The sequence below is a fragment of the Volvox carteri genome, assembly GCF_000143455.1.
Source record: "Volvox carteri f. nagariensis unplaced genomic scaffold VOLCAscaffold_8, whole genome shotgun sequence".
In the NCBI taxonomy this organism is placed as follows: domain Eukaryota; kingdom Viridiplantae; phylum Chlorophyta; class Chlorophyceae; order Chlamydomonadales; family Volvocaceae; genus Volvox; species Volvox carteri.
Window position 1 is genome coordinate 951,878 of NW_003307551.1, and position 13,658 is coordinate 965,535.

The window sequence follows — 13,658 nt, forward strand, 5'->3', positions numbered from 1 at the left end:
TGCAGGAAGAGTTTCAAATTGGCGCTGAACACGTTGAGGCGCTCTATCAGTATGCACGGTTCCAGTTCAACTGTGGAAACTATTCCCTCGCAGCGGAGCTTTTGCAGAGTTACCGCACGTTGTGTACCAACAGCGAGCGCAACATGAGCGCACTCTGGGGCAAGCTCGCAGCCGAAATCCTTATGCACGAAGCCGTAAACATTCAGGAGGCACGTGAGGACGTCTTCAAGCTGAGGGAGGCGATCGATAACCAGACCTTCGCCCCGCCGCTAGTCCAGCTCCAGCAGCGCACATGGCTGCTGCACTGGTCCCTGTACGTCTTCTGGAACCATGAAAACGGGCGCAATGACATCATCGAGTTGTTCATGGCCCCCCCCTACCTCTCGGCCATCCAGATCAACGCCCCCCACCTGCTGCGTTACGTTGCGGTGGCGGTTGTGATTAATAAAAAGAAGCAGCGCAGCGTGCTGAAGGACCTAATCCGGGCGATTCAGCAGGAGTCTTACGAGTACAGCGACCCCGTGACGCAGTTCCTGGAGTGTGTCTTCGTTCATTATGACTTCGACGGTGCACAGCAGAAGCTTAAGGAGTGCGAGGCAGTGCTTGAGAACGACTTTTTCCTCGCCGCATACAAGGAGGAGTTCATTGAGAACGCGCGCCTCTTCATCTTCGAGACGTACTGCCGGATACATCAGTCCATTTCGATTGCGTTGCTGGCAGAGCGGCTCGGGATGGACCAGGAGGCAGCGGAGAAATGGATTGCCAACCTCATCCTGAACGCGAAGCTGAACGCTAAGATTGACTCAAAAACGGGGACGGTGGTTATGGGCACGCAGTCGCAATCAGTGCACGAGCAGCTGATTGAGAAGGCAAAGATGCTGTCCGTACGCACATATGTGCTTGCCAACACAGTCGTGGGTGGCGCTAAGCCTTGAACGACCACGTAAGGCGATAGCACACATATGGGGGTGTGCTGGGAACGAGTGTGTTTTCCTCGTTGCATGGCGGGTGGAGAAAGTTCCGGGGGTAGCTGTGGAGCTTGCAGGGAAGCCGGAACAGGCAGCCGGAGGGCGCAGGGGCCCGTGCGCCTAGGGTATAGGGTAGACTTCGGCATTGTGGCGGCCTATGTAGGTTTCTGGGGCCGCTGGATGGGATTTTGGGTCTTATCCAGCCCCCTAACCCAGAGAAGACGGTATGCTCGTGCTGGAAGAGAAGACACAATTGCGGGCAAACGAGCGCGTATGCAAAATGCAATTGAGTACATGTTCAAACATGACGGTTACCACTTCCGTTGCTGGTGCTGCGGCAGTGGTCAATGCAGGCCTTTTGGCAGGAGTCGTGCGCTGACCGAACATATTAGGACGCTCAGAAGACGCATGGGTGGGGGACTTGGCGCCAAGTTCATCTGCGATCGTTGGCCGCATGAATGTGCTAGTTGCTCTGGGTTAAGGGGTAGGACTGCGTGTGACTTTATCGTCAGGTTGAAGCTAGAGATTTGGACGTATTTACGGTCCAGCATACAGATCTTTAACAAGCGGCGCCGCTAGGGCAAAAATAGGATAGACGTCGGTAGGCCTTCCTGAGTTAGGATATATGGCTGGGCTTGCTGGCATCTAAGACGTCAATTACGCTCTGTCTGACCCTATGGCAAGTTCCCGGGGGCATTGTTGTTTACCACACGGTGTGTGTTGGAGATTAGCCGTGCCATACCGACCACGGCTGACCCATGCTTGCAAATCCAGGCACGAAATGTCCTCGTTCTGGGCTTTCGACAGGCTTCCCTTTGAATCCAATTGTTCACATGCTGAATTCTCCCAACCAATACGAAACACGTTCATTATCTATATCGTCCATTCATATGCATGGCTTCATAGTACTCAGGGCGAGCACATTGTATATGACGGATCAACCGCAATAGCATTGCATGGGCGATGATAGTGTGAGCGGTCCATAATTCTTGCAGCTTGCGTCCTGTCCCGGTGCAACATCACAAATCCTGCCCACCGTATAATATACTGCCGCTACGTGGTAACTATACCCATTTTACAACCACAACGACAAAATATTGCCTTATTCTTTCCTTTGGCAGACCCTGCAACCAGCCCATGGACTTCCAGAACTGTAGCTACCTCGTATAATAGGCGAAAGACATATAACTTCGCCACCGGCCCTCAAAAGCAGGCCAGTCGAAATCCTTACCCTTGCGGTCGGTCTATCGCCACCGGCCTTATTGCAGTCGCTAACCGGTCCAAGCTCTTCTCTATTCGTGCCCGCAACCCCACCTCCCCGCATATAACCTTTCCCGCCCTATAGTCAACCAATACAGACACGCCGTCCACTGACAAGCTGATGCTGCCGCCCGCCTCGTCAACCACTGCTGGACCGTATTGGCTTCGGAGAAGCGCCGCAATCAGTTGCAGCTCTGCAGCGGCCGCAGCCGTCTCATCGCCCGCGGCTCGCGCCCGGTTCATGGCCGACTCCGCGTTTGAGGCCCCCACTGGCTCCCCCACCGCCTACGTTCAGGGTAGTGGAGGACAGGGCAGTGGCGTCATAGCATACATTGCTGCTGAAGCACCGTCCTCCAAGATCGAAGCTTCAAAAGCCTGAGCCGCACGCCTGAGCAGCTCAAGTCATACTTCCCCACCCTGCTTACCTGTAAGACAACGGCAATTACGGCATCCGCCACCATGTCCCCATGCCGGCCGCCCTCCCACTCTAGCACGACATGTGCGACCATGCCGGTAGTGTCGTCCGCTGGAATGTAACGCACCTCCACCGTATCACCAACCATTACTGCTAGGACCTCCTTGCCCTGCAGCAGTGTCAAGATATGTGTGTGTGTATCTGTGTTACACTTTGAGTTGGTGTAATGGGTCCATACAAGCCGGGGGCCCAAGGGCCAGGCGAAACCTATCCAAATAAGGTAGCTATCATAAAACGCACAAGGTGAATCTATTACCTCATCACACAGGAAAACTGTACTATATGCTATAGCAGTGTGCCTGATAGAGACCCTCCTTAGCCAGGTACTGTGGATTAGGCTGCCAGTCCAGCTGGTCGTCCGCTACCATCACACCCAAAAACTTATAGCCCTGAGAAGTTGACGTAGCTCAAGAGGGCGGTGCCGTTGCAAGTATCGACGAAATCCAAACAGAACGGCAAGGCAGGCAGACAAATCACAGTACTCGTTGCGAATCCTGTAATTTCCCCACGGGGTAAAAGCTTTCGTGTCGGCGCTGCGACCCCTTGGAAATAAACACGCTCATCTCTTCAACCGCATGACGTCTACACATGGCACCTCAAGGTACAGAGCGGAAGGCCCTTTGGCTGAATGGTCGGTCCGTACACCTTTCCGGCAACTGCTCACCTTGCCGGCCGCGCCAGGAACTGAGGTCACTGACACAGTGCCAGCGCCTTCCACGCCCTCGAACATGACCTCCAGGGCCAGCCGTATGACGGAGAACGGTACGTCCACGCTGATGGCCTGGCGCTGCGTGACCCGCCCCTTGAGCAGTTTGGTGTACCGCGGCAGGTCGTCAGGGTGCAGAAGCTGCTGCCCGAAGCCGCCCGCCTGACGGACAAGAACGCCGCGTACAACGCCTCCGGGCTGCAGCGTCTTCTCACCAAGGCGGCCCTGGAGCCGTACGCTGCGGTCGGGCTGGTGCTCAATCTGCAACGCAGTTGTCACCACCATTAGGAACGTTACCTAGGCCGGTTTTTGTTGGCTGGCCTAAGGGAGCAGCAACTGGAACATCTAATTTGACCAGCCTGGGGGTCGGCCTAAACCCTGAACAGCCCAGCAAGCCGCCGCACCCAATGCGGGTGCCGCATACCCTGCTCACCGCCACGGTCTGCTGAAGCACGGGTGTGTACACCTCCCGTGCCAGCCCAGCGGCCTTGGCGCCGTCCTTAAGCGCCTTAGCAAGCTTACGCATCTCGCCGTACTCGCCATGAACGAGCACCACGTGCGGCGGCTTGACAGTGTCCAGAAAGCCCGAGGTCTGGTCGAAGTCGGCGTGCGCCGAAAAAGAGATGTTGTGCACTGCGATGCGGAGAGGAACCTGTCGCAAACACGCAAGAAATCAAGGAGCAAATGTGGATGTGCCGCAAGGGGAGGTGCCGTAAGTATTACGCGATAAAAAAAGACACGGAAACTTTAGTCGTGTTACAGGAGGAGCGGCGCAAACAGGAGAAAACGTCCCCGGAGCTAACTCGAAATGGCGCAAGCAACAATAACGTCCATTTGCGGCAGGAACCGAATCCGCTGTTGGCCTACGAGGCCCTCGCCTGCCCGCCAGCCTCGGCCGGGCAAACCGGGCAAGCCCGGGGAGAACCCCTCGACAGCGCCATGGGAGAGCGGAGGAAGGCGTCCACAACAACGCACCCTGCGACCCTCGCGGGTGGTGATGGAGCTCGGGCCGCCCAGGATTTCTTTGGCCAGTGTGCCCTGGACGCAACAGGGCCACAGAGGAGAAACGCGCATTTGGCCAGTCGTCGTCAGTATCCCTCTGCAGGAAATGGAGCTAACAATCATGAGGAGGGACTCGGGAGGAGCTCGACTGCGGGCGGCGTCCTTGTGAAGCAGTATCGTCCCACTCCGAAGTCTACGTCACTACCTAGTGCAGGCCGCTAAGAGAACTACGTGCCAGACAGGCAACCTTAACAACGTCCGGGTGGCCCTGCAGTACGCACATGAAGCATAACAGAACATGCTTGGCCTCCTGGGAATAAAGGACTGCGCACGCTGCACGCTGATTGGGCTCGATTTCCCTCAGCGACGGGCGTACTCGACCGACAGCGCCTTCCCTTCACCGCGAAAGTCGAAATCATAGGTTGCGTTTAGTTTCCTCGCCCCTACAATCCCTACGATGCCTTGATGGCATCGCTTCACCTGCACTGCAAAGTCGCAGATGATGCAGGTATTGCGCGCGTCCTCGCACCAGGCCTCGAAAAAGTCCCTGGATGCCCCGGACTGCAGCCCTGAGGGCGTGGCCATGATGACACAGGGACCCGAGTAGTCGGCGATGAAGTGCGCAGGGTTCTTGAGAGTCTGCACATGACGGAACTTGAAGGGGTTGCGGTCCTGCGGCAGGAAGCAGCGAGCCACTGGTGTGTCACTGGAGCGGCGCGAGCGGCCGCCGCGTTGTAGAGCACTCGAGCGGTCCGTGCAGACCGAAGCAAAGGGCCCCGGGAATACAGATAGTAACATCGTCCCATCATCCCATAGCCCCATCATTCCTATCAAATCACGACAAATAGGGTGCGTCGATAACAGGTTCTGCAACCCGATTTTCCCGCGAAGCAGGGTCCGCCCCGCGCAAGCCCGTGCTGGGGTATTTCGTCCGCAGCCGCACCCACATGGAAGACTTTCTTGATGTCCTCGTTGAGCGATTCAACGTACGTCTGGTACACTCCCAGAGCCTTGCTCATCATGGAGCTGGCCTGGTAGATGGGAATGCCGCCCAGCTCCGACTTGTGCGCCTCCCAGTACTCATCCAGCAACAACAGCAGCTCCTGGACCGCATGTGCGGGCACGAACAGTCAACCGCAACCCGAAACCGTCGCGATAGCCGTGCCAGGAACCCGGTATCAAGTCAGCGGATTACGGTAAAGGCCAAAAGGGTCGGGGCAAATCCCTTGCTGACACACGACACAGCGGCCCCCCGAGTCTCAGAACGGGGTTGCGGAATATTTAATGATGGTGACGATGATGATGGTGCAAAAGGCAAAGCACCAACCGCCGGTGTCATGGCGGGTGGGGGGTTTGCTGGTCTGCATGCAAGCTGGGCATCCCTCAGACCGGAATTGTGTGGTGTCACCATGGTGGTGTCAGACAGCAATTGGACAAAGAACCCGTTCGGGTCATCTTCGGGGCCTTTCGTCTGTATGCACTTGAGGTGGCACTTGAGGAAGGCGTCGCAGTCCTGAGAACGAAATGCACCTAAAGCCATCGCAAGAGGAAGCCTTCCTGTTGCCGTGTGGGCCTCTGGGGACATACAAGCGACCTACACCAGTGGGAGCCATCCAGGTCCTCCAAACTGCTGTATACGATGCCCACAGGCCAGACTACATAGCGCACACTTCCAAGCTTCTATAAAAGTCTCGTCCGTGTTGCGGACCGCGTGCGAAAAAAGCAGATGCCACCAACCAACTTAAGCAATACAACTCCCTCTCACACCGTCATTCCGCCATTCAGGCAGATGTGCACTGGCCGTCAATTAACGTCGCAAGCTTGCTTATGCGTTCCGCCTTTCAACCCAGTGTGCTTCCTCAGACCCGGTAGCTGTCACCAAGGCTGTGTCTGACAGCAATTGGACAATAATTCGGTTCTCAAGGTCATCCTTGGAAGTAAAAGCGCCCGTCAGGAGCATTCCCCTCAGTGACACCACACACACAAGGGATTCTTCCCAGTGGGCACGATGCCATCGCGGAGCCATGCAGCGTCAAGTCAGTTGCGTACAGGACCTCTCCCGGCTATGCCCTGAGTTTCGAAAGCCACATATCCACCACCCACCTGTGCCCTGCCTAGCGCCACAATGGGCATCAGCACGCGACCGCCTCGATTAAGGGTTGTCCGAATGTTGTCTATCAGCAACTGCTCACGCTGCTGCCGGGGCAAGTGGCGACTGGTCCCATACGTGCTCTCCACGATGACTGCAACAACAGTAAAGCAGGCAGGCAGATACGGAGAGGGACGAGGTGTCCAATCTGGCTTACTGCCGTCAAGGTGGCCATGCGTGACTGGCAAGACCCGCGGTGCGCCGGCTAGTCAGAATATCGAGCTTTGACACGAGCTTCGCTGAGTGCGGTGAGACCTGAGACAGGCTGGGACGAGTGGCCAAGGTAGGTCCGCCACATGTCTCCCCCCTACTAGAGGCTTTACCAACTCCCCTTACCGCAAACAAGCATGAATAGGATACAATAAGACTGGAAACAGCCACCTCAGCTACAGCAGTGGCCGCTTAGCATTCGACTATCAAATGAAGGCATTGGCTAAGGTCACACGCCAGAGCTTCAGGTCACAGACACGGGTGTGGCTCCTTAGTTATACGGTGCCTCCAAGAAAGTTAGCTTCACGGCAAAATGCAGCAACCGCACTACTATTGTGTGCAAGTCCTCTTGCCGTCTTGGCGTGTTATTGCCTCACCTATATGCGGGGTCACAGGCGGCGTGTCCGCTCCCGGCAGGTGGCGGTCGGGCAGCCGCGAGTAGTCCCCCGTGTACAGGCAGCGCAGACCCGCAACCTCAACCATGAACATCGCCGCGCCAAGGACGTGTCCAGCACGGTACGGCGTGATCTGGTGATTGCGACAGAGGGTAAGCGTGGATTTGGTGCAGCTGATGCCGACGCTGTTAGGATAGGTTCGTAAGGCAGTTAACTTCGGTTGGGGAGTGCTTGTCACCCTGTGACAACAAGTCGGTATGGTTAATGCCCTCCACAAGCGCCGGACCTCATGACACGGCTCCCAATATACGGATAACGAACAGCGCAGCCGGCTGACTAGCGAAGCTGGCGAGGCATATACGTTCATCACACAACCAGCAAGGCCACGGGGTCCTGGGAATAGGTGAAGCCATAGAGCCCGGCAGCCCACCTGCATTCCGGAAACCTCTATCGTTTGGTAGAAGTCCACCACCTCAATTTGTTCCATGGACGCATCCAAGTCCTCCTCGTTAAACAGTGCCTCCTCGCTGCTGTGCTTAGCACCTTTCGCCAGGTCGCGCAGGAGCGAGTAATAAATCGCCTTGGTCGGGTGGGTCATGAAGATACGGCCCTAGCGGTTGGCAGCCAAAGCACGGAGCGCGGTACAGTGATAGGTAACCATTTGGCAGAGGGAGCATTGTGTCGTGCGGGCTGCGCATAAAAGCAGCGGCATGCCGATGAGCTGCTGCTATTGGCACGTCACTTTGGGAAATACCAACTCCCTCGCACACGCGAAGACATCGGGTAACGGCATTTCAATTGCATGAAATCACGTACCTTAAAACGAGTCTTACGTAGCAGGTAAGGCACTGCCGCACAGTGGTCCAAATGGAAATGGGTTATCAGGGCCACGTCCACCGTGGCGATGTCGATGTCATCTAGCAAGGGTAGGCTGTCCATACCCTTAAAGGCGGGATGGATGCCACAGTCAAACATGACAGTTTTATCCCTGCATGTGTTTTTATGAATTGCATTGACGCCATTCGCCCTAAAAAGCCAAGTTCGTTGACGCGCTTACTGGTACTTGAGGATAATGCACGATCGGCCCACTTCCGATCCAGCTCCCAGGGGAATAATGTGCGCATGATTAGAGGTGTCAAGCTCGCCTCCTTCCACAACAACCTCCTCAGCCAACTTCCGCTTGGCGGCCATCTGGTCGCTGTGCTGGCGCGGCGCCTTATGGTCGCCGGACAGTAAAAGAAGATTTCCTACATCACTGCTGCGATAATGTGCGCAACTGCAAGAATTTTACAAACAACAAAACCTCTGTTTCCGAGATTGCACGTGATAGTGTTCGCCTGCTTGACGGCCTAGTGTCAAGTAACGCGTTACACTTAAAATAAGTGAACAAGAAGCAAGTTAGATCCCTAACAACATAGTGCCCGATTGCTTGTACGCCATGTCGTATCCGCACTGCACCAAAAATGTAAGCGAAAAGCATTTGTGTCTGTCCGTGTCCCCACATCCAGAAGTCCAGAATCCACACAATTTATGGCATGGAGCAATGCCGAAAAAGTTCCGTAAGTACAATTATCCGCCCCACGCTGCCATTCAAGTACCGTCTTCAGGGGCTTTAGGCTGCCCTGCGCCCGCCGCTTACAGGGCTCCGGGCGCAACCCCTATCTGCAAACTACAGCTGCTGTTCTAATAATGAATCTATTTCTATGGCAGCAGTCATTGCTTTCTAGTGAGCAACTGCCCGTTTTCACATGCCTATTCCCTGCTTTGGCATGACGGTGTGCACATCCCTACGTTTGCCTAAACCTTGACCTAACCACAGAACCGTAGAGCACCTACACCTGCACGCGTCATGTCACCATACATTCCTCGATATTATGTACAGTATCTGGTTAGGCGCACACACATTAGCATATGGTACTGGAGAACAGGTGCCATCACATCCAGGCGTTCATTTTGCTGGGGCTGCACCCTTTTTTAAGTGGATCATCCGCGCCGAGGCCTCACTGTAGTCCACAAACTCATCACGCCGACGGTTGTACTTCTTGTCAAGAAGGCCCTGCTCCTTCATCAGCTGGATCTGTGGGCATGACACAGGGGGCGGCGCCGTGTTATATCTGGTGTGTATGCTCAAGCTTAATCCGTGTCATACAACCAAACATACAACCCAAACGGCGTGAATTCATTTGTTTGTTGAAGGGACCTCGCGTACAGGCAGGGCTCCGAGCGGTTCTACCACCTACTCACCTCCTCCTCGTCCCACACGTAGTCCTTCTTCATGACGGATGCCATCGAGGGTCCATCGCGCACGAGGTATCCTGGATTCGCCTTCCAAGTATGTTTACTGATACTCAAGCTCAACGCCTGCAAGGGTCCCGCGGTTATGCAAGGCATACAAGCCGACCGCTAGCTAGTATTGCTTCACGGTTCCACCTTATGACCTCACCTGCTCAGGGTCTTGCTTTATTGTCTTGACATGTTCGGGAACACCAACTGTCTCCAGGATAGACTTCCTTTCTGGGGCTGGAGAGGGCGGCTTTGGAACTATGCGCCCTGCTGCTTCCTGCTCTTGGAAGTATTTTCGCTGGATGTCCTTTTCACGATTGATCTGCTCAGCTATCTGACTACTTCTAATGTTGTCCATGTAAGCTACACGGTCGACGGACGACATTTTGCCCTAGTTGCAGGTCGATGACTATGGGACACGGCTTTAGATCTGTCTCTTATATAGCTCTGGAAGAATTGTTATGACCCAGAAACCGTTCGGATGCCCGTTACTTGGAGTGCAGTAGACCTAATGTGTTGAAACGTAGCAGTTGCAGATTGAATTCTACGTTTTAGCGGTTCAACCAGCAGCAGGAATTTAATGCAAATATAAATTTGTTACTTGGAAAAGCCTGAACGTCAGAGATCCCGATGGACCTTGGATACGGAAATGCTACTTGCGACAAGTCCACCTGAAAATGGTCGCAAGCTGTGAGTATTCATATCTCTTGCGCTGGTTTGTCTGTTATTCGCAACCTTCCAGGTGCCTCCGGGTGTAGGGACTAAACTTTCTTTCCAGCCGCGTCAGGTCATGTACTTGCGTTGTACGTTTGTCCTTCTACGTTTTCCCTCAATCCTGTGTTCGTCGTTGCAACATACACGCATTTAAGCCGCAGTCTATTTGGGGATTCGCAGCCGCCTGGTGGCCAACGAGCCCTCCCTCTGAAGGGCACTGCTACTGCTGTTGATGCCATAACCGGTTGTACCGACACAAGTATTGCTGGGCAACTGTAGTTTAAAGGGGGGTCTTACCATTTGCGCATATCCCAACTGGCTAGCGGTAGCTGTGTACTGTAATTTCGAGGCACTTCATGCCCTGGCCAGTGACAAGCTCTTTGTATGATGAAGAATGAGCACCCATGCTAGCAATTAATTTGTTCATATACTCCCAATCCAAATTTTTTCTTGTCGCGTGCAAAAGTCATTCAGCTTTCATATACGGCTGCGAGCCTTAAGCTGTGGTGTTGCCGTGGTTGGGTCTTTCAGGAAGAAGAGAAGTTGAGACACACGCGCAGAGTTACAGCCACCCTGAGAACCCCTTACTGCTTGCCACGGTTGCCGCCGCCATAGGGCTTGAACCCAGTCTGGGGCTGGAGAGCACAGGAAGGGGAAGAACGCATGAAGCGGAAGGAACGTAACTTGTCAAAAAAACACGGCTCCGTTAAAAAGGAATCGCAGTAGAGGTACGATGCGACGGCAACTTAATAACGGTTATGCGTGCACGCTAGCCGAAAACTGGACCGATCGTTTTCAGCGCTTGGCAACAACCGATATTGGACGGCATCAAGTATGTGCACTGCAACCAATGAAGCCGGAACCCAAATTAACGCACCTGCGCCAGCTGCACGCCCGACAGCGTGCCCATGTTAATGGACTTGAGCATGTCCATGGTGTCCTTGTCGACCTGGAGGCAGGAGCATGGCCAACTCGTAAACTGATCACACACTCCAGGTCGCTCCGTGTGCGACAGCTCCTCAGCGCATTCGAGTATGTACATAATACGTTGTCCAAACGCTAAAACAGAAACCCCAGAGGTAAAACAATACAGAACTCCAGTAACCGTCCCCAGTGGCCTCACAACCAAGACGTGCACAACTTGCTGCAATATCCATTGCCAATCAAAAACTCCAACCACGAGACAACGCCATCCTTTTTTACAGCGCTCTAAGTAGGAGTACACTGAGAAACGTGATATTGTGCCGGAATTATGCCGCACATAAGGCCTGCTCGTATGCCAATCCCCTCCCCAAAGCAGTACACGCAATATATCCAGCTCCTTCCAAGTTTTACAGATTCCCACGACGCAGCAAAGCCGCAGCATGTACTCGCGCACTTTCGATAACTGTATTACATACGACAATCCTTCCTAAGGCTCCTAGTTACCCCCCTCGATGGGACCCCCGGTTCTGAACCCGTTCCACTCATCTACAGGTTTTCATACTTGTAGCGCGCTGCGAGTACCCCAAGGCGCATAAACCAGGCCATGCGAGGTCTACGCTTGACCCAATTCAGTGCGCTCGGGCCACATATTAGCGGGCATGGAAGCTAAGTTCCTAGAGGTTTGCCTAACCCATCGCCAGCAGCATATCGCTACCCGCCTGGGAGGAGAAACAACGCTGCGCGCGGATTTGGGTACGCAGTGCACTCGACAAACAGGTGCAGCTCGTCGTTAGACGTCTCCAAATCACACTTGTGAGGACCCTAATGATTTGCGGGTTACGGCTGTCGCCACATCCGGGGCCTTTAACGACGATACGGCTAGCAACCCAGCCGAAAGCGCATTCGCACAAAATAGAGCTCGACATTGTCGTCGGCCACGCCAAATCCATGAAAAGAACATCAGGCAGCGCGCCTAATGGTGGAAGCAATTCTCAGGTTAGCAAAGACCTTCGATGCCAAGTCCCCCACGAAACTGCGACAAATTAGCTCTTGCTCGGCGTCACCCGACGTAACGGATCCATATCATCTAGGCCCGCCTTCCCTTTCACGAGACGGTTCCAAAAGCTTGGAAAGGCAGTCGGCCCAGGAGCAGGTTGTGGCCTGACTCCTACCTAAGTAATAGGTCTGCATGTCATTTAGCTTCACGGTTAAGTTGCGTCAGCCCCCCTCTACCGTAATATCTGTCCTAAGAAATGTGTGCCTAGTCGTGGGGAGTGGAATCTCGAGCGACCTGTCCCTCTTAACAAAATGTTACCCTGCCGCGCAACAGCAAACCCACCTCAATCGCCAGGGTGTTGATGGCAGACTCCTCGGGCACGAAGTCCATGCGGCGCTCGCGCTCCTCCTCCTGAAAGCCGCATTTATTGTATGGTCCCGTCAGTATCCTAAGCCCTACAGGAAAAACCTGCCTACAGAACTCCCGCGCTTGCCAACGACTGATGAAGCGGGCACTGTAGCTGCTACTTTAGCGGCAACTGTAGCTGCCGGTATCTGCCTTCCCATCCGTTCGCCATTGAGTGCGCTGTTTGCTGTGCGTCGCTGTGTGACTGGCATCAACGGTATTTGCTGCTGCATTCCTAGTCCCAGGGCAGCTCCGTGTCAGCAGGGCCATCCTCATGCAGCGATGGCGCCTGCGCCTGTGCCAGCTCCTGCGGCAGACGTCGCGCCTGCTATCCCCGCTGCCGTATGTAAGCTGGTTGTCGGGCCCCTGGGCCGAGCCGTGCCGCTGCAGACCCTGGAATTCCCTTGAACATTTGTTCTCCCCCATACTTCCCGCTGACAGAGGCTCTGATGTGTTGCCCAGACGCCCTCAAGAAGCACAGTTCTGCTCACCTGGAGCTTCAGGGAGATACCCCGGACAGGGCCCCGCTGAATGCGCTTCATCAGATGCTGCATGTGTATAAAACTTTGATCAGCTCAACTGCTGCAGGTGCTGGCCAACGTGTGTTGCACATCGCACCGTGGTGAAGCCGGCAATCTTGTTGCGAAGCCGCTTGGTGGCAATCAGCGCCACCTCCTCAACGACACGCTTGTTCGTGTCGAAATCCATTGTGAGGCGGCCATAGTACTTCTCGATAATGACACGAGAGGCCTTCTTGACGGTCTTGGTGCGCACGCGACCCTGTCAAGCAAACAATATTCGTTTCTTGCTGTTTCAGTATGAATTCTAAGTTTTTACAGGTACTGGCTAAAGTATTGATACGTTTCTGCAAGTTCCTCCCAGACGCGCGAAAAGCATTGCGCCGCCGACTGCGCACCCAGCCCCTTTGAAGGCTCACCATTTTTGGCGAGTGTCGCTAACCTCACGGTCACGGGGCAGAGGAAGAGGAGGTCATGGTGCATGCCCTGAGGTCTTTGTGCCAGCACTCGTCGGCGGCCGTACCTCCTGGAGCTCGCTCCGGAGCCACTGCAAAAAATCCCTTACTGCCGAAGGCGGTAACAATAACCAATTACCTAAGTGTCATACATGCACACCATGGGGTGAAGTACAGTTGTTTCCAGGGTCTCTTAA

General features: G+C 54.6%; 3 protein-coding genes across 3 annotated transcripts; all 3 read right to left on the reverse strand.

Moving 5' to 3' along the window:
• Positions 1-821: 821 nt before the first annotated feature.
• On the reverse strand, positions 822-8,356 carry VOLCADRAFT_79885 (uncharacterized protein; the record flags this gene model as incomplete). Its single annotated transcript, XM_002947982.1, has 12 exons — positions 822-2,513; positions 2,654-2,812; positions 3,368-3,670; positions 3,843-4,061; positions 4,385-4,447; positions 4,892-5,083; positions 5,359-5,514; positions 6,515-6,654; positions 7,148-7,298; positions 7,596-7,775; positions 7,982-8,153; positions 8,223-8,356. The coding sequence occupies 12 exons, from the start codon at positions 8,354-8,356 to the stop codon at positions 2,196-2,198; spliced, it is 2,187 nt and encodes a 728-aa protein (XP_002948028.1). The 3' UTR covers positions 822-2,195.
• Positions 8,357-8,437: 81 nt separating this feature from the next.
• Positions 8,438-10,190, reverse strand: VOLCADRAFT_103655 (uncharacterized protein). Its single transcript, XM_002947983.1, has 3 exons — positions 9,609-10,190; positions 9,410-9,526; positions 8,438-9,242 (listed from the first exon to the last, which is right to left on the reverse strand). Exons 1-3 carry the CDS (start codon positions 9,831-9,833, stop codon positions 9,114-9,116), a joined length of 471 nt encoding a protein of 156 aa, XP_002948029.1. The 5' UTR covers positions 9,834-10,190; the 3' UTR covers positions 8,438-9,113.
• Positions 10,191-10,706: 516 nt separating this feature from the next.
• rps17 (component of cytosolic 80S ribosome and 40S small subunit) lies at positions 10,707-13,474 on the reverse strand. Its single transcript, XM_002947984.1, has 6 exons — positions 13,426-13,474; positions 13,107-13,268; positions 12,980-13,036; positions 12,426-12,494; positions 11,040-11,111; positions 10,707-10,797 (listed from the first exon to the last, which is right to left on the reverse strand). Exons 1-6 carry the CDS (start codon positions 13,426-13,428, stop codon positions 10,747-10,749), a joined length of 414 nt encoding a protein of 137 aa, XP_002948030.1. The 5' UTR covers positions 13,429-13,474; the 3' UTR covers positions 10,707-10,746.
• Between the last annotated feature and the right edge of the window lie 184 nt (positions 13,475-13,658).